Source organism: Accipiter gentilis, chromosome 7 (assembly GCF_929443795.1).
Source record: "Accipiter gentilis chromosome 7, bAccGen1.1, whole genome shotgun sequence".
NCBI lineage: Eukaryota > Metazoa > Chordata > Aves > Accipitriformes > Accipitridae > Astur > Astur gentilis.
Genome location: NC_064886.1, coordinates 5,675,770 through 5,700,517, shown reverse-complemented (window position 1 = coordinate 5,700,517; position 24,748 = coordinate 5,675,770). Strand labels below are relative to the sequence as shown.

At 47.3% G+C, this 24,748-nt stretch overlaps 1 protein-coding gene across 1 annotated transcript; it reads left to right on the top strand.

Moving 5' to 3' along the window:
• The first annotated feature begins 1,894 nt into the window (after nucleotides 1-1,894).
• Nucleotides 1,895-24,187, top strand: GGT5 (gamma-glutamyltransferase 5). The gene is made up of 12 exons (XM_049806318.1): nucleotides 1,895-2,265; nucleotides 12,162-12,292; nucleotides 13,915-14,001; nucleotides 15,153-15,342; nucleotides 15,931-16,088; nucleotides 16,525-16,674; nucleotides 17,092-17,225; nucleotides 17,834-18,036; nucleotides 18,480-18,571; nucleotides 19,356-19,465; nucleotides 20,590-20,697; nucleotides 20,928-24,187. Exons 1-12 carry the CDS (start codon nucleotides 2,105-2,107, stop codon nucleotides 21,072-21,074), a joined length of 1,671 nt encoding a protein of 556 aa, XP_049662275.1. The 5' UTR covers nucleotides 1,895-2,104; the 3' UTR covers nucleotides 21,075-24,187.
• Nucleotides 24,188-24,748: the final 561 nt, after the last annotated feature.

The following is a 24,748-nucleotide window of genomic DNA, read 5'->3' as shown; positions in this document are numbered from 1 at the left end:
GCCTGTAAGGGTCTTTAAGTACCTGAGCTCCTTTTCATGCAGCATAAAAAGCCCTTCACGCTGGCAGCGGAGGACCAGAGAGTCCTTGCCGTGAAGTGCTATGTGTGGAGATTTATACCACGGCAAACTGCACTCCCAGGCAATGATGATAAATGTGAAAGTTTTGAGAAACAAACCAACAGACAAGTAGAAGTCACAGTCCTGAGCTCCAGCATGTGAACAGCTAAGCAGCCTCTCACATGGGAGGGTCAGTGCAGACTTGGTAGCATAATATGGTCAAAGTTTAGTGTTACACCAACAAGACTAAAAGTTACACATTGAAAGAGAGGATGAGGCTCAGGCTTCATTTATGTATCTAAAGACAAATGGGTTTGCCTGTGGGAGGCATCTCTTACTTGGAATAGATCATAACCATGTCTTGGCCTTCCTAGACATGGTCTGGGAGATGACACTCTCTCTTACCTTTCTCACCTCTTCCAGGTCTCCTTCTTGGCAGCACAAAGGTACTTTTCCAGATACAGATGTTTGACATGCTGAGTTGAAAACCAAAGTTGATGAAAATTTGGAGACTGGAGTTGAATTCTCCATGGCAGTTGATGAAAGCAGATGGACAAAATCCACTTGAGCCTTGAGTCTGTTGGTACTGAGTGGTCAGGGCTTCCAGCCCTGCTATGAATTTACTGGGAAGAGCTTTCCCAAAAACCACCAGAATGATGACTCTTTAAGTGTTATACTATAATTTCACAAAAATGAAACATGAAAGTCATGTAGGGATTGAGAAATTTTACAAGATCAGCAGTGTCTTGAAATGGGGTGAAATGAAGGGTCACATTAGAGCTGTGGAGGCTTGTTACACATGCCAAGTATATTCGCCAAGACAGAGAGCGATGTGGAGACCAAGAAATTATTCCCCAGGGACAGTGGTTTTATCTTGGACAAAAAATGTTTTTCTTGGACTAGTCTCACTTCCCCGAGATAACCTTACGGGAAGATACAACACCACTGCAAAAAAGACGGTCTAGTCTATCAAATCCATTTCTTGAGATATGATACATGAAATTGTATTACTTAACTATGAGATAAAGTTTAGTGGGTGAAAGTTCAAAGTCTGTACTGAAATACAGGTGTAAATCTGCGCAGGTGAATTCCCCTTCTCCCAATCCAGCTGGAAAAGGATCAGAGACAACCTCTTTTAGAAAGACAGGCAGATGTGGAGCTGTTATCTTTAACTTTTTAAGTGCAATGAGAACTGTATAATTAAGAGGCTTTTAAAGAGCTAGCTGGGGCCAGTTGCACCGTGTAGCAATTTTTGCTGCTGATGGCTGCTCTGTTAGGAATCGGGTTTGGTCTTATTTAGTAGCTGTTCACTTCATGGGTGCCGTGGTTGCTGATCAATATGGGCTGGACTCCAGAGCTTTTAGCTCTAATGTTTTGCAGAAGTGCAGAGGTGTGCTGCTTTATTCAAGGTATTCTGACATGCTCTTTTACAGAAGGTGTATTGTGTGGACACTGGCAAGATTTAATGATGAAAAAAGTAAAGAAGCAGGATTGTAATAAACGGTAAGGTGAAGTAAGAGTAAATATGAAGGTTGCAGCTTTGTGTTTTGTATTTAGCTTTTACTTGTCTGACCAGTCTTATGGCAAGAGAATACCCCAAGTTTGCAAAGTAGGATTGATGTTGTAATTTTCTCAGTGATTCACCACATAGGCTGCCTTTGTTTTGTAACTTGCTCTGTGTGGCAAGACTGTGAAGACAATAAGCAGTGTAGAGATTTCACTTTGAAGTGCTCCAGCAGTGAATGCGTTAAATGTTTTCACCAGAGACTTTAAAAAAAAAAAAAAAAAAAGGGGGCATATGGTGGCTATGCCAGAAAAAGTTTACTTTATAAAAGAGTGAAAAGCCTCTCACACATGACAGCAGGAAAGAAAGAGTAGACCGTTTCCTTTGTAGCAGTTTGTAATCTTAAAAAGAGGGCTGAGCCCACTTGAGCGAGACCTCCCTCCCGAAACTGCCGGGATCCTCTCCTTCCACCCTGAGCAAAGCAGGCGCCTTCGCGAAAGGAGGAAAAGCTTCCCGGCTGCCTCCAACGGCGTAGGACTAGCCATGTCTACGGGGAAGATCTGCTGCTTGGTGCTGCTGACCCTGGGGGTGCTGGCCGTGGTCGTGGCCCTCGTGGTCATCCTGACTCAACCCAAGTGCGGTCCTCAGCGCTACCTGCACGGTGCCGTGGCTGCTGACACCGAGACCTGCTCTGTCATCGGCCGGTATGTGCACGCACCTCGCGGTTTTTCGGGTTCTATGTCAGGGACTCAGACTGACGGACAGGACGTGTCCTAACTACGGGAGCGAGCTGGGTTTCTGCCCCGTCCCCGGTTCTGGGGCTGAGCAGCAATGCTGCTCCCTGGGTGCTTTCCCTCGGTAGTGGAGCAGCTCAGAGAGCAGATGGAGCCCTGCCTCCGCGGTGGATGCTTATTTTCCTTATCCAATGTCACAAAAAAATTGCAGCACAGTGGCCTTTTGGAAGGTACAAATATTTATAGTGTACGAGTACAAGGTTGTTTTTAAGTAGGGAAGCGGGAAATTAATTGTTTATTTCATGGTGGTAAGCGGCTTAGAAATGAATTAAGAAAGAAGTGAGAGGAGCTAGCAGAGAGCCGCAGCTGGGCTTCCGCAGAGGCAAGGAAGGCAGGCTGGCTCCGTGGGTAAGGGGGACTGGGCATCCCAGCCTTTAGGGTGTGTGTTTCTGGACTGAAACCTGCAGCAAGTGTGTCTGCTATTGAGGAAGACACTCTGTATTGGAAAGCAAAGAGCAGATTTAATCGAAATTCAGCCAAGATAGTGTAAGTACAAAAGACATACTTACATTGCTTGGAAGGAAAGATGGAGGTTTAAAAAACTCTCTAGCTGCTCAGGTTGTAACACTTTGGTTTGCGTAACAACTTCTCTCTCAAACATTTTGACTCCTGGGTTAATATTTTACCATTACTGTACTTCAATTCTTAAACATTTGCATATATGAAAGTAGAAGGATGGTACTTCACAAGCTACATGAGATGCTGGATGCTCCAGCAATGGACGCTGGAGCTGTGTGCTCTACCTTGTGGCTGCAGGAGTGAGATCAGACGTAGTGTCCTTACACCACGCTTGCCATGTCACACATGGGGTTCTTGAAATGACATGCTGACACAGCATTTGTGAGTAGTTGGGGAAAATGTACTGTGGCTACACATATGTCAAGGAACGAGATGGGGTTTTTTACGCTATACGTTATGGGATTATCCAAAGAATCTGCTGGAAAATGACAGCACTTGTTTTGCAGCTATTGTAATTTTTATCAGCTGGAAGGGGCTGAAGTGAGAGCCACAAAAATCTGTGGTGAGGTAGACAACTGAGAAGCTTTGGCTAGCTGGCTACTGCTGGGCTGTCATCTGTTTTCTTCCCTCTCTCTGCAAGAAGCTCCACCTGCTTCTGTAGCCTCAACCATTGCTGTAGCTAAGCCTCCAACACACTTGCTGACAAGGTCTATGGAGTCCCTCCAGTCTGACAGACCACCTTAGATTTCCTACAAATAGTTTGCCAATGATCCCCACAAAACTCTGCCCTTGCTCCAACTTCCCATCACACATTTTCGCCCAGCCTGGGGCATCTGCACGTCACGTCCTGCTGCTCCAAATGTATCCTCTCTCTCCCCCAGCCCTGCCAAGCTCCCTGGATCTCCCCAGCCAAGACTATTCCCCTCCTTCACCTTGGCTCTGCACTGCTCACTCTCTGCCCGATAGTTAGCTCTACTCCCTTACTGTTACACGCTGCTGGCTGCTTTTCCCGGTATCCTTTGCCTCCAGCCATTCTTGGAAATTCATGCTGTCCTTGTACTTTGAATGAACCGAACTCCTGTGTTCTCCCAGCTTCAGCTATCTGCTCGTGTTCTTGCAACAGACCATAACAGAAGAAGTAAAACTGTGTATAAAAATGTTCCTCTGCAAAAGAGCTTGTGATCAGAAGCTTTGTATAACATTTGCCCCTTTCTTTGTCATTGTCATATTTGCCTTTGTCCCCACTGGCCCACGGTGGTAGCTTGTAAGGAAGGAACATCTCTTCTGTGGAGGAAGCTTACTGCATGCTCTGTACTGCACGTGATCTTGTTCATTTTCTCCCAGACATTTCTGTGCTTTTATATCTGTATATCACATTTTAGCTCTTAGCTATTAGCACGTGATAGTCACCACTAAATTAATTCCCATAGCAATCTGCAAAGTGAGAAAATGATGTTATCTCACTGGTATAAATAAGAAAGTCTAACATGGCAATTATACTGCATGGATGCCACATCAGCGTCACTTTGACCAAGGTCTCTGCCTTTCAGAGCAATCTCCGCTGCTCAGGGTACCTCTCACACTGACCTCCTGTGTGCCTCTGCAGGGTGAGGGCTTCCTTGAGCCTGACCCAGAGGTCTTGATGGCAGCATCAGTAGCTGAGGACCATACAGAGGCCTCCTGCTTAATCTTTGCTGAACAAGATTTTAGCATCACATGGGAATTTTGTCGCAGCAGTAGCAACAAAATCCAATTTCTCAGAGTCACCTTAGCCATTTGGCCCTGCTGTCCCCACCTGTGAGCTGCCACTTCATTTGCCACTGAAGTTCGGCAACAAAGCGAGAGCAAAGCCAAGCATCCCTCGATGCGTAACTCTAACTCCTTCCTGGACACTGCCCAGCCAGTCAATTGAGTGTTTCTGAGATTACAACAGTGCTCTTGACTTCTGCTGCTCAAAAATAATTCAACCCCCAAATTCATGAGACTTAGGAAAGATGAAACAAGAAGAAATAATTAATCTTGGGTTTTTCTGTTTCTTACTAAGTACTGTATTTAGGTCTTCACTCTTCTTCTGCAGTTCCGCAAACATTTGCGAATTTTTACACTGGTTGTTTGGACCTGGAATACTGTAAAGATTTGAGGAGCTAGGCGAGCAATCATGAATGGTGTGATTCCCAAGGGCACAAGAGCCGGGACCTGTACTGCGGCTCCCAAGCCCCTGCTGGTCCCACCTGTGCTGCTGCTGCTCTTTCTCTTCTGCCTAATGACAGCCTCCCCCCAGCTCTCTGGCTGCTCCTTCCCACATGTACCCACCTCCCTGTGCTGGTGTTTTTGAGCCTGTGCCGTCACTACTGGTCTTCTCATGCTACCAACACGCCACCATCCCCGCTCCCAAATTGCTCAACCTTATGGGCTTTCTTCTGCCCTGATCCTGCCTCCGCAGCTCAGCCACCTCACTCCTCTCCCATCTCCTCGGTTTGAGGCAGGACATGGCCACTACCCTTGCTCGTGGTCCAGCCCGGGGAGCACTGAGTACTAAGGATAATAATCTCCTTGTTTTTTCCATGCCCCAAAGCTGTGGCTGTTACCAGATGCAGTTTTTTTGAGGAAGCTGTGATTAGCCTCTGCAGCTCGGGGTTGGAACAGGCTCATTTCCGCTATTATTGCTTAGAAATCACAGGAGAATTAAGCTACCAAAACCAGTTAATTCACTGATGACCACACACATATGCATTTTTGTATATGTAAAAATAAGTAAAAAAATTTGTATGATCAAAATTTTTAATGATCAGGTTTTTTGTTGGGTTTGGGGTTTTTTTTCCCCAAAGCAAACAATTTGGCCAAATTAGAGTGAATTGTTTGAACTGGAGGCAGACTACATCTCTAGTTTTGTACTTGCACATTTCAGAACCACCTAACAAATTTCTAGAGGAGTTTAAAACAAGTAAAATAAGATAAAAGAACAAATTTCCTCAGTCTAATTTTTTGGTAATTGCTGAATACTTTTAGTGGAAACATACAAAAAGGAAAAGAGTGACCTCCAGCACCACGGGAAAAACAATTAGGCTCGGTGGCTTGGGTACGGCAAAGCTACAATCAAATGAAAACCACATGTTGTAATTGAACCTGTCAGCCTGCCCGCCCCATGGGTGAGAGCAGGACTCATTGCAACTAGTCCCTAAAGGCACATCACAGAGAGATTCAACAGTGCCGGTTTGTCCCTGCTCTCCCCCACTGACCCCGCAGACCCTCTCTCTGTTGGGACCCTGGGCTGCCCCGCCGCAGCCACCCCTTTCATCCTACAAATCCCCCCCCGAGCTCCCAGGAACCCATGTGGGGGATGCTCGGAGAACCTCCAGCGCGGGATGGGAATGAAATCAATCGCACTGCTCTGGCGCCTAAAGTCTTGGAAGCTAAAAGCGGCACCTAATCTCTGACCTACTTATAAATTTTATTCGTTAATTAAAAAAATCTTGTTTCCTTTTAAAAAGGAAAGAAACTCAAACCACATGCTCTGTGAGTTGTCATTAGTAGTAATGAAATTCCTGTGGCATTACATGATGCTGTGTTAGTTTAAGATGCTGCTGTTTAAGACAGAGTCTTTGTGGGCTCCTAATAGAACTTTCACTTGAACTTATTGAGAATAACCGAACTGAACCTCTTGCCTGAAGACCAGTCTTGTCTTTTAACAAGTGGCATGGTGGGTTGGGGGGAAAACACCTCAAGGCCCTTGTGTTAGAAGGGTTGGTGAAGGAACCGCGTGCCTCTAATACGTTAGTACGAGCAGGAGATGGGGGACAGACTCGCAGCCCCTGTTTGCTGCTCTTTTTCTTCAGCTGTGCTCAGCTGTCATCTTCAGGCTTGGGTTTTCCAGCTCTGGAGATGGTGTTTGTATATTCTGGGGCTGTGCAAGGTTGGACTTTCTGAAATCTTTATGCAACTCTTTGGCTCCCTGCAGAAAGTGAGCAATCTCAGCAAGCCTCCAGCGTGTCATCATCCTTGTTGGCAGGTCCTGCGCTAGACTTGCTCTTAGCCATCAGTGCTGAACAAGGTTGGGTCTTTTGCTGCAAGTGGTTTTACTGCTGGGAGTTGGGGACTGGGAGCAATGTTGTGCAACTGTCTGGTCCAGACGGGGACCCTGTGCTGGAAGAAAACTTGTCCTTTAATGAAGTGAAACAGTTTATTGAAGAGGGATCAGAGGCTAAAAGGCATGTCAGAGCAGTTTTTAACCCAAGGATGTGGATTTGATATCAAAGTCCACCTCAGTAATTTGTCCTCATGTCAAGAAGCCATGAGAAGACAGAAGGAGGTGACGGCTCTGGCAGTGAGCGGTACCCAAACCCACCCTCACCTCCAACTCTGAGCCACTTCTTCCCTCCTGGCAATGGAAGAGGCTTTTTCCATCAACCATGCAAAAAGCTTTATATTCCCTACCAACGTGCTGTCTGAGCTCTGCCATCCACTGCTCTGCAGCCGCTTGTTTCCCAAATGGCAGAAGCAAGAGCCAGCATAAGGCCAGGGAGAGATTTAGGAAAAGTGCTCATTCCCAGCGATGGGTTTTGCTGCAGGAAGGCGAGCCGACCTGACCTGGCCCAGCAGCCATCTCTGATCCCACTTCTCCAGCATAGCTTAGCATAAACCCTGGGAACCGGCTTTTTCTAAAACAAACACCCGCCCGGGGGATAGGGTGGTGGGGAGAGTGAGAATGGTGAGAATTTAACAGTCAGAAATTGTCTGCAATCCTGGGAAGCTCAGTTCTAGGCAGAGAAACTGCTGCAAAAATCCTTTTCAGTGATGCCCCAGCAGCGTTTCTGATCAATGTTTACATCCCAAAGGATCTGCTTTCCCTTCCTCTTGTATTTTAACAGTTTTAAATTTGGCAACTGGCCCTTTTTTACAGAAACAGCTGTTCCTTTTGCTCTTCATAAATCTTAAGCAGGCAGCTGCTATATAACGGGTGGTCTCCCAGGCCCCAGCTTACTTTAGCAGGAAAAAAAAAAAAAGGTCAGTATAATTTAATACCTTAGCATTTCCAGTGTATTTAAAATGGCTTCAAGGCTCCTTCTAGCCCAGGGCAGACCAGCAGACTTGGTCTGCAGCCCAGCACAGCCCATCTTTGCTGTGAGAACTGCGCGAGCTCAGTGCCATCATTCACCCTTCCCGGAAAGGTGAATCTGTTTTGCTGCTGCTAGAGTGGGACTTGGTTGTTAACATCCTCTCCTGCTCCTGACTTGAAGGAAACTCCACTAATGGCCAAACCCTAAAGCTAAAACTGAGTGGCAGGAAGGATATAGGACAAAACATGTTGTTATCAGATCTGGTCAGCTGTAGCACTAAGGTATCTCGAGAGAGAGATCTGGTAAGATACCACAATTTGATTGAGAGCTCATGTGTCTCTAAAGGGTTTCGCATTATAATTAAGCCAGTTGTAGCAGTGATCCATATAAAGGGAGCACCCTAATGGGACAGGGTGTACTCTGCCAGCATAGCTAAGTAAAAAAGCCATACTGGCGCTAAATTCCCCAGGCATCATTTCCAAGGAAGTGGCAGGGCTCTGGCTGAAAGTGGGTGAGCCAGGCATGGGGAGCCAAGTGTGGTATAGCAAGAGCCAGCTCAGAGAGTGGGTTTTTTTGTTATGTTTCCATCTCCAGAGAGACTGGAATGAAAGCTGTCGGGACTGGGGGAGGCAGTCTGCAGATAGCGTAGAATGGCTGTGGGCCCTGGACCCTGCACTGATGATGGGGGACACATATCAGACCTCCTGGGTAAAAACAGCAAAGCAGCTCAAAAGAAATCTTGTTAATAGCCCTGATGAGGATTTGGTTTTACCCTTGCTGGGTTCAGTTGTTTCTGAGCTTGAGCTAAAAGCCTGATTTTTAAGGCTTGCTTTTCCTCAGCTACCACTGTGCCTGTCCTGTGTTATGGGACACCCCGTGTGCTGGGGTGCAAGTGAAAAACTTGACAGGCACATGCACCCCCACAGAGCCAGGGAACCAACATCAGTGTGGTGTGTGAGCCCTCCAAGATGTGTTTGTGAGACTTGGGGCTGCGAGTGCTTCCTGCCAGGCTGGGAAAAGCCAAGATAACGCCTAGTTTGGGAGAGAAATCTCAGCTCCCTGTCCCCCTAACCCCTGTCCCCCAAGGAAGCAGCAGGCAAAGGACCATGCCCAGCATCACACAGCCCATCCCATAGTAAGATGGTCTCAGCTGCTGCACACTGTGCTAGTGGATGGGAAGCCTTAGCTCTCCATCCCGTGGTGCTCACCGAAAGGCAGCAGGTGACTGGAAAGCCCTCCTTCCCTTGAGCAAGAAACAGTTTAGACTATGTGTTGTTAGATGCGGTATTTGCCACCAGAGGCGACAGTGACAGTTGCCACTGATATAGACACAGTAGACAGGAATGGAGAGCACTTTTGGATTATTTGGAAATTCTGCTTTTCTTGTCGTCTTGTTTATATTGCAAAATGTGGTTAATGAGGGCTAGTGACCAAGGACAAAGCAAAACGTGCTTTGCTTTTCTGTGAAAAGGTGTCCCTGTGTTGGCTGCTGGTGTCATTTTTGCTCTATATTGTGTTAACACCAAGGACTCACAGCCAAGAATCGGGGCACCACTGTGCTAGGCACAATAAAGACTATCTCTGGCTTTCCTGCCTTCCTGAGGCACACACAATGTCACACAATGTCAGTCTTGGGCATGACCCATCTGTAAGTTATTGGGTGGACTAGCAGGCTGGAGTAATCACTGCTCATAAATAAGCACTTGATTTGCCTTGGCCATGCCAGGCAGGATGTGTCCATCCTGGCAGCGCTGCTGAGGTCCTCTCCGCTGGCCGGTGAATGTCCTCCTCCCACTTGTCCCTCGATGCTCTCAGGAAATCTGTGTCCCTTTTGCCAAAGGCAGTAACAGTCCAGGTCCCAGCTCCCTGGAGAAGTTTTCTGCACTCTTTAACAGTTAGCTACACCTTTTCTGCTGAGACTGAGACCTCGTTTGTGCTCCCTGATCTCAGTGGGTGCCAAGGGTACAGCTACAAACTGGAGTTTACGAGGCTTGTGTTATCCTGGCTCTATGTCTAACTGGGAATGTTGGAGGGAGGGAGCGTGGCTAAGGTCATGTTAAGAAGCTCTCAGGTTTCTATGCTTTGTGCATATTGCACTACTTTTGTGGTAGTTAAAGGGTATTTAGCCCACAATGTCGCTTCTATAAACAAATACTTGGGAACACCAAAAAATCTTAGCATCATCCAGAAACCGGCCATCTAGGCGTACAAATATTAAATTAATAAATTGATTAACTGTGCTCACCCTTTAGAGCATGCTAAGTTAATGCAGTTCCAGTGCAGAGCATGCTGGCATGGTGCAGATCAGTGGCGGGGGGGGGGGGGGTGGGGAACAGCTCATCTTTTGGAGCAGGCAGACGACCATCACCAGATGAGACAAGGAGGGATGAGGATCTTCATCAGGGAGTGCTCCTCCAGGCACAAGTGTTTCTGGGGACATGGTGAGGGTGGATGGCACTGGCTTCAGAAGAAGAGTGGCAGGAGTGTCCCAGGACAAGAGGCAGTGCAAAATGTGCAACCACTTACTTACACAACTGTGAATATGGCTGGGAACTTGGGTGAGAATCTGGTGCTTTTCAGGCTTTCGGAAAATGTGCCTGATGTTCCATGTTAAGGCCTTAATGCATTGCATTGAAATTAATACCATACAGTCTCAAAGTTTCTTTTTTAAAGTTTTTTTCACTGCAAATTATCTCAGAACCATGGTTTTCCCTGGCACCAGGCTTTGTATGTGTGCTGCCTCATAGCCCATAATCCAGGGGCTCTGGGGTGCGCTGTCTCGGGCCAGTGTAGTGGTCCTTCTCCCCTGTTTCCCCAACTTTCTAACATTCTGTCTGGGCCTTGTGCAGGGGTAACTCAGCTTCTCATGAAGCCCTCGTGTCATTCCCTTCTATTGTTAGGAATTAAAAAGCTTCAGTTTCAGAAAAAAAAAAAACACTCAGGGACATTCGTGGTGAGAGTCTTACCCCTGCTGCAAGGCGATGAATGGGGGAGCCTGAGCCTCAGTCCCCATTTTCAGATCTACAGCCAGGGAGCACTTGCTGCTAGGAGGCTAAAAAGTCCTGCAGACCCCAAACAGAAAGCCCGGTGGTTCCCTACCATTTCTTTTCTCCCCACTTGTCCACATGCCATTTCCTTACAGGCAGTAGTTCCAAAGGCACTTACAGAAACAAAGGAAAGCCACAATCAGTGTGTCTGCTGGCAGCATCCTGTTCCCAGCCCCAGCAGGTCCCAGCCGCATCAATGGACATAAAATAAACAGTGGTCTCTATACGCGCTCTGTGTTCCTGTCGCAGCCTCTGGGAGCAGTTGCACTCCAATTAATGAACTATTCGACTTTCCCTTCTGGTTTTGCCTTATCTAAGCAGTATCTCAAGCCAAACAGAGAAACCTTCCTAGCAAATACCGGTGCTGGCTACCGGCAGCCTGCGCAAGGAAACCCCACCCCACGGCATTTCCACTGCAACAAAAACGGGTTGTTTTACAGCTGTGCATTTGTTGAGACATGTTTCTCTAGCAGAAACTCATTGCTATCAATGGCATGAGGCTGCCTTAACGCTTGTGTATCCTTTGGTGTGGCTGTGCCTAGGTAGAAACAGTCGATTATTGGGTTTTTTTCCTGTTTGGTTTTCTGATTGTTTGTTTTGCCTTCGGGGCTATAAGGACGGGCTAGGATTTTTGTGCTAATATCACATAAGCCCAGGAAGGCACACTATAGGAGCAATGAAGTAAGGCCTGAATTTTGTGCTAATTGACATGTTAAGTCTCAGGAGTTTGCTTCACACGGACCCTGCTTTAGTGCCCCTGTCCTGTTGACCAGCATATGCCTTTTTATTGGGAACAGTAGGTGGGGAGCTAGAAATCAGTTGTTTGCTTCACAGCACGTGGAAAGCTCTCTCCTCTGCCGAGAGCATCCTCCTCCACGTCTGGGAGCTCCTTGCTGTCCCTTTTTGTCAACAGCTTTTGTGAGCAGCTGCGGTTCTCTCTGTTCCCATCACTCTTTCCTCAGAGGAAGACCAACCTTGCACAGGTCTGGCCCCTGGCTGTTCTTTCCTCCTGCAGACTCTCCCTTCTTTCCCACTAATTTTTCTTTCTCACTTCCACAAAGGAAGGCACCTTATTCTACTGTCACACCTTACACTGCTGCCAATAGCTTTCTCTAACTGCTAATTGCTCTCATCAAGTTAGGGCTGCCTTGCAAGTGTCCCAGGGAGACGTTTTCAAGTGGCTCTTCCATTCCATGATTCCTGGATTTTAACACTATCTTTTTTTCCTCCCTTTCCACCACAGGGACATCTTGAAAAGCGGAGGCACAGCTGTGGATGCTGCCATCGCTGGCTTGATCTGCACCTCGGTGATGAACCCTCAGAGTTCAGGCCTGGGTGGTGGGGTCATATTTACCATCTATAATGCCAGCACAGGTATGGGCCAGCCCTGGCCTCTCCAAGGTTCCCCACCTCCCTGCAGACACCCAGCTGCTGTGGAGAAGTCAGAATCCTTCATGTTCTCTCAGAGCAATTTTTTTGGAACATAAAAGCTTCATCCTTTGATCACAAACCATGCTTTTGCTCTTAACCCAACACATCCATTACAGGAAGCACACCTTTTCACAGCAAGAATGTGTGTGGCAGGGGAAGGAGCTTTGGATTTCAAATGAGCTGACTTTTTTACCTTTCCTTCCCCCTCAAACCAATCCCAAATTATACTTCAAAGAAGTCACATAGTTGACAGCGCAGCAAGGTGTGAGAGGGAGGCAGGCGGGAGTGGAGTGAGGCACGTGTGCTGGCAACGAGCACAGCGATATGGGGCTGTTGCTGGCTGGGACTTCAGGGGCTTATCCTGCACCAGCAGCTCAGGCAGTGCCCGCCGACACGGGGGGCTGCATCTCACGCTGCCCTTGCTGGCGTGGGTAGGACTCCCTAAAGCGGTGGTGAGAGTTCCTGTCCCAGGAGATGCATCTTCACTTCAGAAATCTAAATCTAGCAATGTTCAGGACCCGCTGGGAAGCCTTTCTGGGTTTGGCTGAACCCCTAGTGTTGTGTTCTTGCTTTTATGTTTTCGTATTGTTTTTTTTTTTTTTTTTTTTTTTTTTTTTTAACTGTCTTGGCTCCCAAAAGCCCCCAGAGTTTACAGATCCAAATAGTAAAATCAACAATGAACACAGTAAAAATATTGTAGTCTTAAAACCCCTGCCAAGTAGTCTCACAGAGTCACGGGTCTGGAAATGCTTGGGTGTATCTTATGCAATAGCATAATTTGGCAAAACACCTATATTTTTCTTTTTTCCCTTTTGGCAGAGCCATGTAACATTGTCTCCTATTAACAGTCCTCTTGTGCCACCTGAATTATCCTGCTGCACAGAGCCGCACATGGCCATGCATGGCTCACGTGCTTGGTACACTAGGTAGCACCGTGGGCTCCTGCAGGACAGCTGGCTCTGCAGACTTTGATAGAAGATAAATACAAGTCAGAGAAGGAGTCAAAGTAATAGGCTAGACCTGAAAAACAAGTGTATACAAGTGGGGGTTTTGTTGTTTTTTTTTTCCTTTCAAGTTTCCTGATACATAGACCATTCTGCTTGTAAACATGATGGACGTACCTCGCCATCACTTGAAAATGGCCCACCAAGGAGCATGAGGCTCATGTTATGGGTCTGATGTCCCACCTGTAGAGAAAGTGCAGGAACCTGCAACTCAGATGTGAAAAAGCACATCCCAGCCCATGTTCCCAGCCCAAAAGCCCACGGGGGGGCCTTAACTGGCTGGAGACAAGCCCTGGCCTTGTGCCTGTACCTTCACTGCCTCTAGGTAGGCATTGCTTTGTTCGCTCTAAATAAAAGCGTGGGAGCCAAGGACAGCGTGTGCCGACTGCAGCCTGACCCTGCAGGTGTGCTTGACACTTTTGGCAAAAGGCTTCAGGGCAATTCAGCACGGCGTCGCGGGCTCTGGGCTAGCAGGCTGTGCGGTGCTCACAGCTGGCTGAAACGTCACGTTCACCTGCTTCAGGAAGACAACGTTAAGCGTTTCCCCTTTCTCCTTTCTAGGGACAGTCGAGGTGATCAACGCCCGCGAGACAGTCCCACGAGAGTTTCCGCGGAATTTATTGTCTCACTGTGCTGGTATCCCCATTGGTAAGGATGCAGACTGGGCCGTGAGAGCTGTGTGCCCTCCTGGTGTGTAGTGCACAAAGCTCAGGGTGGGGGAACCGAGGACCTTGCTGCTGACTTTATCCGAAGTTCTATTTAACTGATCGCGCTCTTCCTGAATTGACTTTTGCAAAAGTAAGAAAAAATACTAGGCCCATAAAAATTCCTAGTAACAATTCGTAGTACCATTGGCAACCTGACCAGTGAGGGGGTGGGGAGCAGAACATGAGGAGAAATCACAGCGTAATTTCTCTTCACAGGAAGTCTGCATTTCAAGACCAGATCTCCCAAAGCGCTCATTTCCCAGCAGTTCTTACAGAGAAAAATAATGTCAATAGCTGCTCAGACTTTCTGGAAACAAAAGAAATCAATCTAGTGGACTTGCCCATCTCCTTACATTGGGGGAGTGTCCTGACAGCATCAGGAGTTGAGTTTCTGGGCTCCACCTTAGCTGAGCTACCTCGGCCCCATCCGAGGAGGCTCCACGTCCATTTGCTGTTTCCCATTTGGCAGCAGGCACTCTCGCTTTAGCAGCACATCTCGGATCTCTCCACATTTTGTGCTGTATTCATTCCCCTTCCATAGCACGTTTTCTTTTGGGATGTGTCCTAGTTCCTGGAAGAGATGTTCTTATCCTTGGAAGAAGAGCCTGAAAAGGAATCAGGAACAACTCTGGTTGGAAGGGACATTTGGAGGTCTCTGCTCCAACTCCTGCTCAAAGCAGAGTGATGCCAGAGTTAGCTCAGGCTGCTCGGGGCCTTGTCCTGTCACATTTTTTAACTTCTCCAAGGATGGAGCGTGTCACAGCTTCCCTTGTTCTAGTGTTTGACCAGGCTCCCCCTGCACGGCTGCTTTTTCTCTTATCTCCAGCTCCCATCTCCCTTGCTGCAACATGTGCCTCTTGCCTCTCGTGCTTTCACCTTGTACCTCTGAGTCTGGCTCCAGCTTCTCTGTGCCCCTTCTATTAGGCAGTGGAAGAAACATATGAATAGAAAAAGGAAATTAAAAAAAAAAGCCACCTGCTTTTAGAAGCCTTAGTCCTGCCTGTACAAATCCACACTTCCATTGGAGTGCTTTCAGAGAGGTGAAACAGGCCAATGACTTACTGGGTGTGACAGTGCTGTTCTGCTTTTCAGGTTCCCCCTGGATTGCTGTACCGGGAGAACTTCGTGGATATGAAGAAGCCCATAAACGATATGGCCGCTTACCATGGAAAGCCCTGTTTGAACCAACCATCAAGCTACTTTCAGAGCCACTTCTAATTTCCCCGGTTATGGACAAAATGTTCCGTCACCCACAGTTCTCCAGAATAGGAAAAAGGCTGTGGTAAGACCCATGAATTAAACTGCAGTGTGAGGACCACTGTTCCCTCGTCTTCAGACCCTTCCTCTGACACGCTGGCATGGAGCGCAGGCTGCTGCTGCTGCAGCTTCTGCTCAGTAAATACTTGCTCTAGAGAGGAAGGGAATAACAGAAGTTTTTTTAAAAAACTTTTTTCTGTCAACAACTTTTTTTTTTTTGTAATTTAGAATGGCTTGGCACAGCAAAACTGTTTGCTAAGCACATCTGCTCATGAGGAGGAGCTGCCTGTATGTGGCCTGCCTCCATCTGTGTGGAAATCGTCCCCTGACAGCAGGGCCCTACAGCAGACACTCGTTTGGAGAAGCCCCACTGACCCAAGCCAGGGTCAAAACGTTAGGTCCCATGGAGGAAACTTTGTCTGGGGAAAGAGTCCCTGGTGCTGTGGGTAGCAATCGGCTGAGAAGAACTTTTCTCCATGTGACTGCCATTGAGCACTAGCTTGGAAAGTATACCACATGCATAAACCAAATCAGCTTTGGGCAGGAAAAAGAGATTGGCCCTGGGGACTGAATAAGCACATGCTGTAAACTGATGGATGTTCTTCTTTAACAGCCCACTGATATGTGACGGTCAAAATTTTTTGAAGCTTGGAGACACCTTCAGGTGGCCGGCACTGCAGAAAACACTGAAAGCTGTAGCGGAAAATGGAGCTACAGCATTTTATGGGGGACAGATAGGAAAAGCCCTGGTGGAGGACATTAGGAAGGCCGGTAGGTAACAGCTACTGTTAATGCTAATAGACAGGCCTTTTCCCAGCAATTGGCTATCAGTGAGTTGGTACCAGGGGAAAGCCAACACATGCCATTTGCTTGCCACTTGGGGCGGTGCCTAGCATGGGAAGGGGCCACCTTTCCCCAATTCTTATAACTCAGGCCCAGAAGCAGGGCTGAGAGCCACGTACTTCTCCAGCATTCACCCACAGCGCTTATGCACTGGCCTTTCCAACGCCCTTAGGATTTGTGATGTCCTGGGGTTTGGAGGTAGATGAGGACACATGAAGAACATTGCTGTGCTTGTTGGAAGAAATTTGGAGTATTCGGGGATGGCTCTCTACAAGCTTTACCAACGCTCTGATGTAGCCAGCCCATAGCACCTTGTAGAAGTTAATGTGCTAACGCCAGCTACCCATCTGGTTTTCTCTTGAAGGGTCCAATATCTCACTGGAGGACCTTCAGGCATACAAAGCAGAGGTGTCCTCAGCTCTGAACATTACCCTGAACAATCACACCACAGTGTTTTCTCCTGGACCGCCCATGGGAGGTGCTGTGCTCATGTTCATCCTCAAGATATTGGAAGGTAAATTTCTAAAGGAAAAGGGGCAGCAGGAGGTTTGCAAAGAGTGTTGCTCTAGAGCATTAGAAAAGTAACGGGCAGAAATCGAGTCGGTGAGCCCGAATGGGCCCCAAAGCAGCAGTGTGACCGTACTATGCAGCAGGATAATGAACTGGCTCATTCTTACAGTGGATCAGCATCACCATAGCTGCTGCAAAGGCCAAAGGATACACTATTTTCCCAAGGCTTCAAAAGGAATTGAAGTCACAGCAGAAATTAGTACTTGGTTGTTTCTGTGTCCACATCCTGCTAAAGCATAGGGGAAACTTGATAAGAACTGGGATGGGGAAAGGAGGTTGCTTTCAACTTTTTTTTTTTACAGTTCTTGAAAAAAACATTGCCTTGGGTCCATTAACAAAATTATGTCATGCTGCTCCGTAGAGTATAAACTCCATGAAGCATCACTTGCGACACCCGAGGAGAAGGTAGAAACCTACCATCGCATTGCAGAGGCCCTGAAGTTTGGCAATATGCTAAAACCCCACATGAGTGACCCAGCCTTCTCCAAAGCTCAGGTGAGCTGGCATGGTGCATGGGGGCAGCCACAGACACCCACAGCACGGACAGCTGCTTCTACACTGCTGCTTGGCACAGAAGGAGCAGGGAAGTCAATTTCCCGCTTTCTTTTTTTAAAACGTGCATTTTCATGAACTCATTTTAGCCTGCGTGCTAAGCCCTCAAGCAGGCTACCTATTGCCCAGACTATCCCGCCTGCCAGCGCAACGCTACGGTACCAAGCAACGCTCTGACACCCTCCTGCTTTGCAGCCATGGAAGAAAAGAAAATACTCAGAAGTGCTAGTCAAGAGGAATGGTGCTCAGCTGGCCAAGGCAGAGGCAGGATTAGGCCATTTATTTTGTCTGCAGCTTCTGTTTGCCTGTAGCTGGCGCTCCCTTGAAAGGATGAGCACGTTCTCATGCCAATGCTGCGGTGCCACAGTACTGAGCTTGTTTCATTTTCTGTGATGACAGTGGCCTTGGGGTTCAGGCTGGGGCTGAATGCTGCCAGTGCAGGTCTCCAAGCTCTGACTCTTGGGGCTGAATTCCCCAGGCTTCTCTGTGCCCTAAGACAGACGTGCCTGTGCTTTGGTGGCACGAGCTCAGTGTCCTTGCTGTGATTGCAGGTGACCGTGGGGAACATGCTGTCTGACAAGACTGCTGAGCTCGTCAGGCGCCGAATAGATACCCGTGGTGACCACCCACTCGACCATTACAACTTTCTGGAGTCCTTCTACAACCACAGCTACAAAAGCAAGGGCACAAGCCACATCTCTGTGCTCGCCGCAGACGGCAGTGCCGTGTCCGCCACCAGCACCATCAACTTCCCGTGAGTAGCCAAGGCGTTGGTAATCGGGTCACGTATAGGCCATGTACCAGGTTCACAGGGTACCCGCAAAGGCTGTTTACCAGAAATGCAAACCTCTTGGGCTTCACTTGATTTAGGCAGTCCCTTACTCGTGCATGCCTTTTTCATGTGACAGCAAAGGTCTTTGAGCATCAGCCCAAAGGAACGTCGTAATTCACGAAGATGTAACAACTTGCTGAGCTCTGCTGAGTTTCTGTGGTTTGCGCAAATCCCCACGTGCACTAGTAACAGGGAGCTTATCTCTGGCTCCAGGACAGCAGCACAAAAACCTTTTGGACACCCGAGCTGGGCCAGTTGCAGGCCGGGAGGAGACAGAGACAACCCAGAGGGTGCCACGTTCAGTTAATGTTATCCACAACAGGAATGCACCGGGCACTGACAAGCTACTTCTTTCCCCCCTGCAGGTTTGGCTCCTTTGTGTATTCTAACCAAACTGGGATCATTTTAAATAACGAACTCGCTGATTTCTGCATGGCAAACAGAAGCATTAAACCAGGTGAGCATTCTCACCCTCAAAATAAAACACAGGGCCAGGAGATGGATATGCAGGCTGTGTACCAGTGGGCAGGGACTGTCTGTAAACTGCAGACCCTTTCCTAGGTCTGGATGAGAGCAAATTTGTTTTAACTAACAGAGGACAAAGCCCTCTAGTGTGTCTGTCTACTCACATATGCCCTTACATGGAAACATGGGAGTTTTGTCTTCTGACCAGGGAAATCAGAGATTAAAAAAACCCAACAGCTGAAGCTGATCATTAATTGATGGGGAGGGGAGGGAAGAAGCTTGCTGACTTTTTAGGCTCATCTATGAAAAAGTATATAATTGCCGCACAATCAGTAATGCTATAGGCTTACAATTAGTTCTCTAACACAGCAGTGTTGAGGCAGTATTGTTGCTCTGTGAAATAAGCTATCCCTGATGTAATCTCCCTCGGGTTTGCTGTGAGAGAGAACATCAGTACTGCAATGGCAGGATTGCTGCTAATGGTTCCTCTGCTGGGTTAAATGAGCTGCAGCAAGTCCTGAATGTTTGTAGGATGCCCTGTCCTGCACCAAGAGATGCTTCCTATTTAGCCTGTGCCATAAAGGTCCAGTTTCTTGTGAGATGGGTTCCCAGCACAAGGAAGCTAGTTTTCTGGAAGACTTGAGCTTCTTGAGGAATAAGCAGCAACTTGGTTTGCCATGGGGAATGCAAGAAGGGTGAGGTAGATAAACTTGTGTGTCTCTCCAGCCCCCTTAACAGCCACATGGGAGGAATAATACGTTCTGCCTCTGCTCTAGGAGAGAAGCCTCCTTCAGCAATGGCGCCTTCCATTCTCATCTCCAAGACAGGAGACATGCTGGTGATCGGAGGAGCAGGCGGGACCCAGATTATCAGCGCTACTACTATGGTGAGTAAAGAGGTACCACACAGTAACGCCTTCCACTGAGCAAGGGGAGCGCACACTGTCCTGAACAAAAGGAATAAATTTATTGCTGCTAGTACTGCTATGTGGAAGGCAGCAGCGAAGAGGGCCTGCTGCAGACTCAGTCTGTCCTCGCCTTCTTGCCTGTAGCATTTCTGTGGCAAGGACAGGGGCTAGGTTCAGCTCTGTGGTTGAATTGCACTACCACCAGGAGGGAACAGGAATGGAGGAGGTAGAGAACCCACAGCAGTCGCCAGTTCTTTCAGCCCTTCCAGATTTCCAGCCATGATCAGTCCCACCTGCTTTTTCTACTCAGCTCTCCTCAGGTCTTGACTCCTCGGTACTTTGTTTTATTTGCAATTTAGAAGTCACTAACGGCTGCTGGTTGGAGGCCAGAGCAAGTACCAGCTGCCTTGCTCAATTCTTTTTTGAAAGGCAAGAAGTTAGATTAATTAAATAGCAAGCTGAGGAAGTTATTAGGAAGAGAGGCGTTGCCCAAAACTTTGGGACCCCCAAAATAAACTGATACGCTACATGATGGAAGGAACAAAAAACCCAGAAAACCGCCACCACACATACGCACAGAGTAACAAACCTTAATGAAAAAAGAGCTTGCTGAAGCATGAAGTCTAACAACTTGTTCAGCAATCAAGAAATAAAAGCAGATAAGGCTACAAGAGGAAAAAGAAGATTTTTTTAATTATTATTATTCATCGTTCTTCAACTGGAGAGAAGCATGGGAAGGAGTCCATGCTAGGACCTAATCTGAAAACAGAAAGACCAACCCTCAGTAGAAAGATATAAGATCCATCAGTAGCTACTGAATTCAAGGACAACTCTTTGGCTCAGGGAAGGCATTCTGGGAAGTACCATTGTGTGCTCGCTCTGTTCTTATACATGCCCTGAGCATCTGCTGTTGGTCACCATGAAGACAGGAGACCAGGCTAGTAGGACTTCTGGTCTGACTGAGCCCACGTTTGCACTATCCTGCAGGCAGGATTTATAGCAGAGCTGGTCTGGCTTAACACCAGTGTGGAGGATGGCAGCATGCGAGTCACGTTCTTATTCAGTATCTCCAGTCAGTCAGTGTGGAATTTGTTTCATTACAGGCAATTATAAACAAGCTGTGGTTTGGCTATGACTTGGAACATGCCATTTCAGCTCCCATCATGCATACTGAAGGTGCCAGTATCCTGTTTGAGAAACATTTCAGTGAGGTGAGTGGCCTCGCTTGGATCTTCTTGTCTTCTCCTTTTGGTGAGAAGGAGATTGCTTCTGCAACTCTCCCGAATAATCTGTATTTTGCTTCTAGCTAACCTCCTTCTTGCTTAAATCTCACTTTCTCAACCTGACCCCGCATACACATCCTTCATTTTCACACCTGGCAACACCAAGACCTCAGGCTCCTGCCCCATTTACTCCATTTCCTCTTCTCTCCCCCCTACAGGAGGTTAGGAGCGGCCTGCTGAGAAGAGGACATAAAGAAAAGTTAAATGAACTTGCAATGAATGTTGTGCAGGGAATTTCCAAGGAAGGAAAATGCATCTCTGCTTACTCTGATAAAAGGAAGCTGGGGAAGTCAGCTGGATATTAGCATGAAATGCCATCACAACTCACAAAACCACAGAAGATAACTAGATTCAGAACATGCTTTGGCTCGGACACGTCAATATTGCCTGTTCCCATCAGGATGCCTCCTAAAGTATGGGCAAAACTTGTGATTGCATCTAATTCCAGTAGACTGCAAGTCACCCTCAGGCAATACAAGGATAGGTCAGCCAGCCTTGTTTAGAGCTACGCCCTCCATTACTTATGTGATATATGGAAAAACGTATTTCTTGAGCACATCAGGTGTTCAGAATAAGAATACAAAGTGGGAAAGGAAAATTGGTCCAAACCCCACTGGGAACACTGTGAAATAACCCAGCTGTATCTTCCATTCCTGCTGGAGAGTCTCAGTTAAGAGCAGAATTGGTTTCTTTCAGGCTGTTGCCACAATAAGCTTATTATCACTGGGCTCAGCAATGTGAAATAAGTAACTATTTTGGTTATGAGGATTACAAGAAGTGTCTATAGGGTCAGGATTTTAAAATCTTAAGCATGCAGGCTTAGAGGGTGGGTTTGGAAAGGGAAGAGAACAAAACTCCACACTCACCCTCTTGGTTTTTCCCATCCAAAGAAGCCCTGCTTTTCCCAAAGGTGGCAGATGAAATCAGTGCAGCATAGCACAAGTCTGCTGCCCTGCTAATCTCTGCCTTGGGGATGCAAAGGACCCCACAAACTCAGAGCAACTGCACCGAAGCTTCCTTCAACCCTGCACGCTGGTGACTTTGAGAATAAGCCTCCCATGGGGCGATGTGAATTCCTGGCTTCAGCTTAATTCCCCGGGGGCACCTCTCCCTGTGGCGAGAAGAGCCCCAATCTGTGCCAGCTCTCCCTCCTCAATGTTGGCAGAAGATAAGTCATTTGGGAAGGCGGGTGAGGATTGCAGTGGAAGAGCCTTTGGTTTTGGAATCTTTATAACTTTCTTCAAAATGCAAAGGATACATGATCAGAAGACTTCTTTGTAGCCACGAGCTCAGCCTGGCCCCACAAACACCAGGACTGCTGAGAAGTGGTGCAGCACTATCAGGTATTAGCAGAATACTTTTCTCCCACAGCCTAAGGACATGCTCCAACTCCCTGTTTACCACAACTAGTCTCTAGCATTCCCTTAAGATCACAGGGAGGAAATGGTAGGACTACTTAAGAACTATCACAGAGAGAGAAAACTTCTGGAAGAGAGACCTGAACTCATGCATCTGGACACAAAAGGTCTTTTGTAGTTACTCCATAACCTTGCCCTTCTCAAAGTGGCCACGAGAATCAAACATTTAAGAAAAAAACCCAAACAAACCAAAAAACCAACCCCAAAACCAAAACAACCCCCAAAGCTCTTCTCAAATACCCAGAGGCAAGTTCCCACAATCCCCAACAACTCTATTTTCCGAAAGCTATGAGCTGTACTTCCCTGTGGACACAGACAATATTGTGTGTGTGTTTCTGAAAGTGAAGTCAAACCAGAGCAAGGCACCAGCAGAGCCCCCTCCCCTTCACACATTGGTTCTTACCTCACACAGAGCCCATGGTATTCCTAATACAGAAACAAATAAAATCCCTCTGTAAACAAGTATTTGAGCACACACTATTAAAAAACCAAATCAAAACAAGGCCATCCACACACACCCTTACAAACCAGGCCAGACAGGTTTTAAGTCTACTTTTTTACCCACAAAGTCTATCCAATAAAGCCATAGACTTTTTGAAATCTCAGCCTTCACTTGCATTTTAATGACGGTCTGAGTGAAGCTGACTAGAACCAGATGCATGTTTTCCTTCAGAAATTGTACACGGAAGACCGTATAGTATGACCGCAGCTATATCAGAGCTTAATGAAAAGGTATTCCTAAGTTACCAGATCATTACCGCAAGCACTTTAATCGTGCATCTGGAAGACAAATTACTTATGTATAGAGCCAGCTCCACGCACTGCCCCCCTCCTTCCTCGTCCAAGTAGAATTTATGTTAAATCCCCTAGTTGAGGAGGGACTACTGGTTTCTTCATCAGAGCTGCTTATGCAAGCCATAGAATTGGCCCAGCATCCTGTTAGACAGCATGACAGCACTGCTGAATGTGAATAGAGAAAGGGAATAGGCCTAAAGTTTGGGTGTTGGGTGGGCAGTATTTATGTTTGTTTGGAAGGGGTTACGTTGGTTTTTTTGGTAGTCATCTTCAATCTACGTCATTTGCTGAAGTTTTCTACTTTCATTAACTCCCTTACCTCAGCTACCAGTTGTGGGGTGCATTGGTTCTAGTGTCAGAAATAACACCCCAATTGCAGAGTTCTCACGGGGGAAGCACTTACGGGCACCAGACACCAGCTGTGGCTCACATTTAGGACCAGACAGATAAACTAGACCGGATGCTGGCTTTAGCAAGAGCTGTAGTTATTTCTAGCTAGCCCAACTGAGTTTAGTTTACAAAAAGCAACCGAGAATGGCACTGGCTGGAGATGGGGAGAGCAGTTCTTGCTTCCCTATTAGGCTTCAGGGCAGCCCTCAGCAGTGCCCTGGGCCATACTTTATCATGTTTCGCTAGCAGAAGAACCAAGTCACCAAGTAACTAAGTCTCCAAGCTCCTTCACTTCTGACATACCTTAGAGTAAATCACACCTCAGTAATCCAGCCTCTCACCTTTCCAGTGCAGTACCATCACAGCTACTTCCCATCACGAAGACATAAGAATGTTATCTGTAGTCCAGCGCTCACTGCAGTTTAACTACTTCGCTACTAACATTGAAACGGAGCCAATTAAGCAGTTTTAAAACCCATCACAGCTTTCATTCGCAAGACAGAAAGGAATGAGTGCAGATCTCTCACTGCAGCGGGGACTTCCAGTCCTGTAATCCTCACTAGCACAAGGTCTGGTGAAGCTGAGGGATTGTACCTCTCTTAGCACCTCTGCTCTTGCCCTGCCACCTCCTCACTGCTGCTGAAATTTGCTTGGGCCAAGAGCTCCCAGGGTGATCTTTCGCCATTCATGCTCATGCCAACAGGAGAGCATTATTTTTGTACTTAGTCAACTTACACGGACTTTAAAAGCATCACTGTACAGAGGCTGCTCTATTTTCTAACAAAGTCTTTAAATTATATTTTTAATAAAGTGTTTTTAAACCTGTCTGGGAATTTCTCCTCTGTTGCCTAGCCTAGCACACAAACAGTTGTTTGAGAGAGGACTTTCACCCAGGTGTTTGCAGCAGTAACAGTTGTTCATTCTGGAGACTCAGTACGCCGCTGGACAAACCGAAGAACCGTGCAGAAGACTGTATATGCTACTTGTCTCTAACAGCCTGGTTTTGGCATTTCCCTGTAGCCCTTCCAGAGGCTGCACTGTTGCCAAAAGAAAATTGTGGTAACCTTAGACTGAAGGACAGGAGAAAGAGGTGAACCCCCCAGTTCATGATCTGAATTGCCTTTTAACAGTACAGCGCCCTTTAAAATCAGCTGGAATGGGGCATGGCAACACGTCCTATTCTCCATACCCTGCGTTGTTTCAGGCAGCTTACACTAAGACATCACGTCTCTGCTCAGAAGCTGGGGGGGCGGGTGGTTGCATTCAAAGGGGTGGGACACGAGCAGGAGGAAATCTTTTCTTGTAGCTGAAACATCCAGACAAGCTGAGTAGCCTGCAGAGCGCAATCAGGAGGTTTTACAGCATGAACCACTGAC